Here is a 9,375-nt window from a genome sequence, read left to right on the forward strand (position 1 = left end):
GATCGTTTAGACTCGTCAAGCTCGGCCACTCGATTTGCATAACAAGAGGGGGTCAGTCTCCTCATTGGTGCGCCTAAGTTCAAAGGCGAAATACCCCATTGGGTGTTACTTAATCAACAGCAGTCATTAGCTGGCCGCGACTATCGTATTTAAAAATCGACTGAAGAAAACTTCAGCCATTTCACAAAAATTTCGCTGCAACTGATACACGCGCCTTATTTCGTCTTCTTTCCCTGCAGTTTGAGCGAGATACCAACCCCTCGAAAGAAAATCGACTCACCTCATACGTTAATGTTCTACTGATGCTGCTCACAACCTAGCGGCGGAGTAGTGTTGATTATTGCCACCTCAAATAGGATTGTCGAAGTAAATACGGAGTCAGTACCGTGTCGCTGTCGGCCGACATCATCCACCAACTCTACACTGGGAGCTGCTTTTCCTCCCGAAAACGATACCTCCGTTCGTTGACCACCCCTCATCCATTTCCAGCGATATCAAAGGAAGCCGACGACAAATTGACGTGTAGGTTTCAGCCAATCGAATGACAAACTCTAAGGACGGATGCTCTCCGTCTTGATTTGATTTGCTTTGATTTATAAAAGTCGTGGATTGATTGAATCCAAACAACATTTATTGCGCGGGGTTTTCTTGCCTAACATGGAAAAGGGCTTCACCATGCTCCCAACCTCGGACAATCTTCTCCATCACCAGGACTCGAACAACAACGTGACGACGCCAGGCGGGTCTCCTAGCGTGACAGCAACGCAAGCCGAAACCCGGCAGCACACTCTCTTCATGCCTTACGCAGACGTGACGGGGAAGAGCAGCTGTAGCGCCGGCTCGAAATCGTCAGCGGCCGCCGTCGTTATGAGCCGAGCTCTCGCTGGGGAGATCGGCGCCAACTCCGCTCCCGTCTCCATCGGGCACACCATGCTGCCCTTCCCACCAGCGCACCCCTTGCCCGTGTCGCAGCCGCTGGATTTTCGACACGCGGGCCAGCTCCCGATCTCTCGCTCACCGACCCCGCCGATGAAAAGCGAACACATGAGCAGCGACGAGCAGCAGGATGGTCTACGGAATGGTCACGGATTCTCTCGAGACACCAGCCCGCAGAGATGGGACGATCGCCTCTCTCCAGACAGCTGTCCCGAGAACGACTTCTTAACTCACAAGACAGACCAGTCATCCCCAACGAATTCATCACTACGAGGTAAATAGTTAACATTACGATATCGAATTACCTTGAATAACTGTATCAGATTCGTCTTTCTTAACCCAGCTATCAAAACCAGTACTCATTCTGAACTTGTGAAAGTTTTGAAGTTGTATTCAGTCTTCAACAAGACAATATGCAGTTCTCGTTTCTCATTTCTGCCCTGATATGATAGCCGAGCCCATTACGAGCAATTAATTTGTAATTATTCAATTGATTACACCCAGCCAGTGGTCCCGTATCATGCTCCGATGTTTCCGGGTGATTCGCCCCCCCCCCCCCCCCTCATCCCATGTAATTACATCAAAATCATTAGGTGACCACGGTTGATTTACTGATAGGATATCCCATGGGTTCAAGGCGGATGGCGGAGAGCCAGGCTCGTTTCACACTTTCATCACGCTATCACTTGCGTGATTCACTTTGATGTTGTAGTTGTTGTTGAGAGAAAAGTTTAAGTCAAAGAATGTATCGTAAATAATGTGAATGTCAAGACCACTCTCATATCATTTTGGATGATAACTATATCAGCAGAGGTGGTACTGACTTGTCAAGTGAACTTGATACAAACTTGATTACCAAAATAATCAGTGAACAATATCAAAGAAGAACACTTGTGGACGAAAAACACGACACTAGGTATCGACGCTAACTTCTCCATATCCTAATGCCAAACGTGCTTAACGAAGAGCTAATCAATAACTTGTATTTGTATTCGAGAGATATCAATTGGAATATTCCTTCTTGTTCTGTTGTTACTACAATTTTATGAGAAAAATTTCCGGGTTTTGTCTTTAGTTTCAGTCCGTTTATTTCAATCTCTTGGGGAAAAAAGAGAAGTTTTATATACATTGTATATTTGACACACATATTATTAGATAGGCTAAGTTTCTTTACACCCCTTTTTCTTTCCCTGCAGCCGACCCGCTCGACCCGTCACAGGTTCGCCGCTACCGCACGGCGTTCACCCGAGAGCAGATCGGTCGTCTGGAGAAAGAGTTTGCCCGCGAAAACTACGTCTCTCGCCCGAAGCGCTGTGAGCTTGCAACTGCACTCAATCTGCCAGAGACTACGATAAAGGTAAGTTATTGACTTTGTGAAAATAATAAATTGTGATGTTTAGTTAGCTACCAAATAAATCAGTTATATGAGCACTAAATGAGCAAAATTGTCTCATCGAAGGTTTACCCCCCCCCCCCCACCCACCCACCACCACCTCTGCTTTAGCAGCGAATGCAGTTTGACGGTTGGACGAAAGCTCAGAATGTATTGCCTACAATCTTTTCTTGTATCTCGATCTTGGGTAGGAGAAAACATTTATCAAAAGAAGAAGGCATAATCACAAAAAGCCGAGAACCAGGACATTAGGGAGATCTCTTTATAGCACTTATTCGACATGCTCCGCAGCCAATCGCTTTGATAATAATCATCGGTTTTTAGTCAAATCCCTACTACGTCAAAAGAAGGAGCAAATGCGATTAGACATGTTTGAAAGTATAACCGATGGGGCTTATCTTCGCTTTTGTTTTCTGAGCCCGAATCAGTTGTTGTAAGTAAATACTGTAGTATACGAATGCAGCAGAGCGACACTGAAGGTATGACTTAAAAGTGGCTAAAAGTAACCTCGGTATTTTTGGATTCAAAATCCACTTACTGAATATTTCATCATGTTGTGAGTTAGAATAAACATTTTCCGTCCTTATAAGAGGTATGCGAGTGAATTTAATCCGTGTATTGCGCTTAAGCCTCAAAAGAGCATTCTGAGACTTCGAAATTCGAAAGAAATTTTAAACAGAAGCCAGCATTAGATGACATTGTTTGGTGGATAAGACAGCTTGTCCTACGTAACCACTCGATGCAGATTGTGGGGCTTTGTGATAATATCATAGCGTGACGTACCCCAGTTTGAGCAAGCTCGTGTCAGAAATCCCCCATGGAGACTTAAGTCATAATGATGACCCCCTGCCAGTGTTATTTGCCATGCATGATGGTTCAATTAGGCCACATATTTACACTTCCAATTTGCACACTTGCGGACACCATGAGCGCGAAGTGACAGCAGAACGCAGTCCCATCTGATTGCAATACAAACGCCATTTCCGACTCGCTGCGTTTCTCCCCCTTATGCTGAGCCGTGTACTATCATTGAGCAATTACGCCTCCTGATTCCTCGCCATTCGAGCGCGGATCACTCGCGTTTGTTCCGCGGATGCGATCTAGCGTACCATCGCCTTCGTAGGCAGCCGAAACTCCCCGCACCGTGAGCTTCAATCATTCTCGCTAATTATCTACCAGGGCCCGAATCCCCCTCGTGACAGCATTATAGTTTTCTCCATCTCGCTCGTCTCATTGCTAATGCCGGAAATGAACGCGTACTTATCATGGCGATAATGTTATTTAAAAAGCACATAACATGATGCAGCGAAATAATGTAATTACCATGCATGACTGTTATTGACTTTTTTTTTAGGCCAGTTTGACGATATCTCATGGAAGGGGAATAAAGAAATAGATACCTCGAAATGACAGAAAATAGCGTGCCTCTCAGTGTAGCGTATCCGACAAAGTAATGGCAATGCACGTGTCCTTTATGAAGTAACTTTTGTTCTTTTGCTCAATAAATTTAGTTTTACTTTGATGATTAAAGCGTTGTATATCATCTTTTGTTTTCTACGCAGGTTTGGTTCCAGAATCGCCGCATGAAAGACAAGCGCCAGAGGATGTCGATGTCGGCTTGCTCCTGGCCACACCACGCCCACTTCGACCACCACCTGTACTCCCTAATGCTGGCTGGGCGTCTGCCCCCCTACACCTGCCACACCCCCTCGCCGCTTAGCTACTACCACCCGCTGGCTGGAGCCGCGCCAGTGGCTGCAGACGCCTACTCGCTGCACCTACGATCACGGGCTGAGCTCCTTCACGGCCTTGCCCATCCCTACGCCAGGCCTTTCCCGAGTCCGGCTGCCGCTCACCAGTCCGAACTGCTGATGTCGTCCGCCGCCGCAGCTCGAACCGGGGCCTCACTGATCTTGCCACCAACCAATCTACCTCCACACGCCGCCATCCCGCCCGCTGCCTCCTCCTCATCATCCAAGTCTCCTTGTTCTTGCCACCACGTCCCGGGCAGCTCTCCTCACGGGCATCCCTCGCCGACCGTGGCACCGATCACCACTTCGACCACGCCAGTCACCTCGACGTCGCCTCACGCTAGCCCCGTGACCGCAGTGTCGGATCACCCTGCTGTTGTGCACGTTCCAGCAGTCCTTTCTACGCCTCACAATCATCCATCGGGACACCACCCAGCTCTGCCCATCCAGATCCCCGGTGGCTTTTAACACCTTTTGCCTAATTTTCTGTGGGGCGGACATTTCACACATACGATACGCTTCAGCTTGCCGAACTTTGATTGTCATTTCCGCACAGTTCTAATCAGGGGAATTTCAAAAGACAATATGAACGAAGCAACCTTTACATGACAAATGCATGACCATTTTTGTAATTTATACTATTACCTATCAATTCATTGACATTGTGAATTGTATTCTCGCCTCGCATCTAATAACCTTTGAGATGTCATAGACCTAATATAACTCGGATATTATAATCTCCGTTTATGGGTGAATCAAACATTGTTGCCATGACAACTTTGCTAAAGGTGTTAAGCGTTGTATTTTTGTTTGTCTTGCCGATTTTGTGGACCTGTGCTTGGGCAGTGATAGAGTTGGTTGTGGGTACTCTAAAAATGTCAATAACTTTCTGCTTTAGTCCTACATGAATTGACGATATCATTGTATCAATTACTATTAATTCCGATTATTTATTATACATGTACACTGCCGTTTCGACGGATATTTAGTTGAATGGACGACAAATAAACTGAAATGTATTAAACATCAAAACAAGTGACAAAAGTCTCATTTAAACCTCATTTTCTATTCCTATTGGTAAATTAAATTTTGGTACGAGTGAAATGGATGGTGAAAATATTGATGTGTGCCTCAATGCTGTATGATGTGAGCTGTGAGTGCTGTGAGTGTATACATATATCAAAATCCCCAGAGTAAGTCGTTGCTCATGTCCGAAAAAGAAAACAACTTCTGCTTTTATGGGGTAAACAAAATATGATAATCATGCTAACACATAAACTCAAACACGCAATTTGCGTACTGTATAAATATTTCACACATAACATGTTATATACACATAAGAAGTAGGTTAAGTTGATGAAACTATTATGAAGTCGTACGCATTCATAAACTTTTTTGTTTCAGAATAAGCATAGCGAGATTCTGATAATTGTTTCATTTCAACTAGTAGTCAATTTCTTCATACCAAGCTGTAGGGCTTTTATTACTTTGATATGATTAATCGTATCTATAACCACTACCATTTTGACTGAAAATATACCTCGGAGATTCGACGTATTTTGCCAAATTACTAAGGGCATTAAGATTTTCTTCTCTTCACGAACTGAAAATTCACATTATGCCCAATCAACGTAAATGTAATTACTATAGTGTTATAACAACAATTCAGTTCCTGTTTTCTTTACTTGGCTTGTTTCAATTAATGAAGATACGAACTGAGCATGCGCGCATCCTTTCCCCACGCGTAACACTTAGGTACTAATTGAAACAAAAAAAAAAATCGAAAAGTCAAGGGCATCGTGTGCAGCCTGCAGCAGACGATATAATCTGTGACAATTCTGAACTATTTCTGCCTTTTTTTTTCGCTCAACGGCACGACAGTAATCCAAACTTTTGACCGATCGCAATATTGATGCAGCCAAAAGACTGAGCAGCTGTTGGTTTAATCTATGACGTTATGAACATATCAAATTATTACGCAATGACTGGTCTAACCTAGCTTGAAACCACAAAAATGAAAATCAATAACTATGAGAAATGTAATGTATGCCAATTATGAAATGTCATGTTAGTGTATGTGCGTGTGTGTGTGTGTGTGTGTGCGTGTGTGCTTGTGTTTCTGTGGGATGAAAATGTGCGGGTTAGTCTGAATTAAGAGGTACCCTATATATTCTTCAGTTCTTCGACAAAATATAAAGAAGAATATTTATACCCTTCTATGGTCATCTCCGAAAGAATTGAACCTAGTAATGATTATTAAGGCTAATAAGTGAGGGGGGAGAGAGGAAGGTGGAGAGCCAATGTCCAATCAATTATGCAAACATGAACAGCCAAATACTAATCATGCACTGATGTAAACAATGCCAGTGGTATGTGTGATTTGCAATATACGAAACAGGTTGGTAAATTCCATTTTCAGTGTTGGAATGCCATGATAACAAACCCATACTAACAACAAATATGTAAATCAAAATATAAGAAACCAGTGGTAAATAACATAATTAGATAAAAGTCAAAAATATTTTGTGGGTTAATAATATATTCAACTTCATGTTATCGACTTTTTGTGGTGTCTGTATGTGCGACTGTCTGTGTGTTTGTGTGTGTGTGTGTGTGTGTGTGTGTGTGTGTGTGTGTGTGTGTGTGATTGTACGCCACATTCCATGTATATGTCAATAGAGGTGTAAGATGATAAATGCGAGAACGTGTGCTGTGAAGAGCAGCGAGAATGTATTCGTTACAAACCGCTAAAAAAAAGAAACAAAATCTTTTGAGCTTGGCTTTGCACTCCCACAAATACACACACACACGCAGGCACACACACACGCATTTACACACACACACATATATATATATATATATATATATATATATATATATATATAATAGTGTGTGTGCTTTTTCAACAAAAAAAAAGAGGAACAGTAAGAGGAACATTAATTTCAAAGCTACGCACCGTTTTCTCTTTCCTCATATCTCAAATGTATATTTATCCAGCCCGAAAAGGGGACATGTATAATTAATCATATAGATATATCGTTTCGTGATGCAGCAAACTATACCAAGTTCAATACGACAGTCACATGGATGTTTAATTGGATTTCAAAATCAACCGCAAAGACTAATCGAATTGATTGTATCATTTTGCTATACACCATTGATCCGTTCTTGTCTAAAGTTGTTAATATGGCTTTCATGAGCTCTAAATAATTATCCGGGGAGTGAAGTGGCGCAGCCTGATTAATATGACGAATATTATTCATGATATATTTTTTTTTCTATAGAGGCCTATATATTTTACATAATGTACATGTATATGCATATATATATATATATATATATATATATATATATATATATATATATATAAAATAGACTCAACTGGGAATTTTGTTACTTTCATTCTAGTATGACATTTGCCAAATTTCACACTTGTATATTCAAAGATATTTCGCAAGATTTTCTTTATCTTTAACTTTGTCACGTTGTTGTTGCAGTTCTCCACGCATGACGTTTTACACGTTGCAAATTACGTCACTTTTATATAAAACATATCAACTTTGACGCTGAAAGAAAAAAAAAAGCCAATGGACAGAGAGGGAGGAGAGAAATTACCATCAGGATGATCTAAATTTTTGTATAGTCTTTTTTTTTTGTATTTTGTAAATTCCCATAGCAACTAAGTGAAGTCAACGTTGAGTATGCGATTTCAACCAACCGTTATTTTTTTTTAGGGGGGGGGGATTTTATAGGTATACAGTGATATTTCCTGTCATTTTTTGTGCTTGTTCTAGTTCGTTCGGGGGTTTAGTTGTTATGAGATATGCAGAAATTTTCACTAAAGTGTTTTCTTCATAACATTCCGAATGATTTGCTATATTTATAAAAGTACAGGCAAATTAAAAAAAAAAAAGAATGTGCGTAGATTATTGAACAGACAGTCAACCCACGCCAACACATATTGAAGGAATTTTGACATAAAACTTTTCTTATTAGCCACGCCAAATCTACTCAAAAATTCTCAAAAACTCCTGCAAATCGTGATCAGATGAATTTGATGGCAATTTCTGAAATTAATGGATTGTAGCTAATGCAATTTATCATTGTCCGTGACCGCCTTTTTCCCCCTCCGCGGGAATTTGTAATATAATAGACGTAACAAGAATGTAAGTGGTCCTAAAACGGCGATGATCCAGTGTAACTTTAGAAGGATTAGAAATGCGAAAATAACGACCGAAATTAAGAGGCGTTTTTATGCAACAGACATATCTTCTGACGCCTGAATGGAGGTGGAAGGAAAAAATATGACTTTCTGCCGACAACTGTTCGATTATTCGAAATGAGTTGATGGATGCATGAAGGTCGGCCGGCAAAGCGGATTAATTTTTGCTCGATGCGTTAATTGTACATTATTGCCATTCCGCGCTACTTGCATTCCTATTCACATCAGACAGAATGTACATCGATTCCACAGGTAGAGTACAATGGGGAAAAATACCAAATAGCATTTCATCAAATGCTGTTGAAAAATGTCAGCGATTTGCATTTTGCATAACACTTGAAATCTTATGATGAGGAAATTGTGAGAATTTTTGGGGCAATGCGTCTCCACAATGAGGCAGGCGAACTGTAGTGGGAATCAGGTTAAATTGTGAATGTGAATGGAGCCTCGCTCAATCACGTCAGAAATGGCGTTGTTCGAGTGCGGGCGCGTGTTAATGGAATAATTTGGAAGCAACTCAAGGAGACGAAGTTCTTTAACAATCCGGTAATACAGATGGTCTTGTCTATACGTTTGTGACCGTGAAAATGGAGTGCGCAATGCGATGGGGGTCATTTCATATCATTCTTTCTATCTCTCCCCTCCTCCTCTCAATCTCTCTCTTTCTCTCGTTTTTTCTCTTTTTACTCCCTCTCTCTCTCCCTTGGGGGTTTTGTTTTGTTCTGGTGCTCGTTTGTAGGGATGTGCGTCTTCAATTAATGACGTTCATCAATGCTGGAAACACAGCCAATCTTAGCGTCTTTAGCCTATTTGACTAACAGAGTGAACGCGTCGAAGCGAGACTATCTGCTCCCTCTCACCACGTTAGGTTTGTATTGATAGCTTCTTTCAAAGATTTCTCTGAGCCTCTCATTCAAATCATTTATGAAATAGTCCTTTGAAGGGTTTCTTTTCTAGCATTGCTCTTCCGAAGTATTCTGCGAGGGGGAAAAAAGGAAGAAGACTTGTCGGCACTTATCCTTTTATAAAAGCGGATGAGCTAAAAGCTCGTAACAAACACGGGTGTACCAAAA

The 9,375-nt window shown here is 41.7% G+C and overlaps 1 protein-coding gene across 1 annotated transcript; it reads left to right on the forward strand.

The window, feature by feature from the left end:
- Positions 1-657: 657 nt before the first annotated feature.
- On the forward strand, positions 658-4,548 carry LOC140238058 (uncharacterized). Its single transcript, XM_072317982.1, has 3 exons — positions 658-1,210; positions 2,133-2,293; positions 3,892-4,548. Exons 1-3 carry the CDS (start codon positions 658-660, stop codon positions 4,546-4,548), a joined length of 1,371 nt encoding a protein of 456 aa, XP_072174083.1.
- Positions 4,549-9,375: the final 4,827 nt, after the last annotated feature.

Source organism: Diadema setosum, chromosome 14 (genome assembly GCF_964275005.1).
Source record: "Diadema setosum chromosome 14, eeDiaSeto1, whole genome shotgun sequence".
Classification (NCBI taxonomy): Eukaryota; Metazoa; Echinodermata; class Echinoidea; order Diadematoida; family Diadematidae; genus Diadema; species Diadema setosum.

What these genes read in the sequence shown, in the direction of transcription:
- LOC140238058 (XM_072317982.1), top strand. Translation starts at nt 658, where the DNA reads ATGGAAAAGGGCTTCACCATGCTCCCAACCTCGGACAATCTTCTCCAT. An exon ending in AACGAATTCATCACTACGAG is followed by an intron (nt 1,211 to 2,132) that starts GTAAATAGTTAA and finishes CTTTCCCTGCAG; the next exon opens with CCGACCCGCTCGACCCGTCA. An exon ending in TGCCAGAGACTACGATAAAG is followed by an intron (nt 2,294 to 3,891) that starts GTAAGTTATTGA and finishes TTTTCTACGCAG; the next exon opens with GTTTGGTTCCAGAATCGCCG.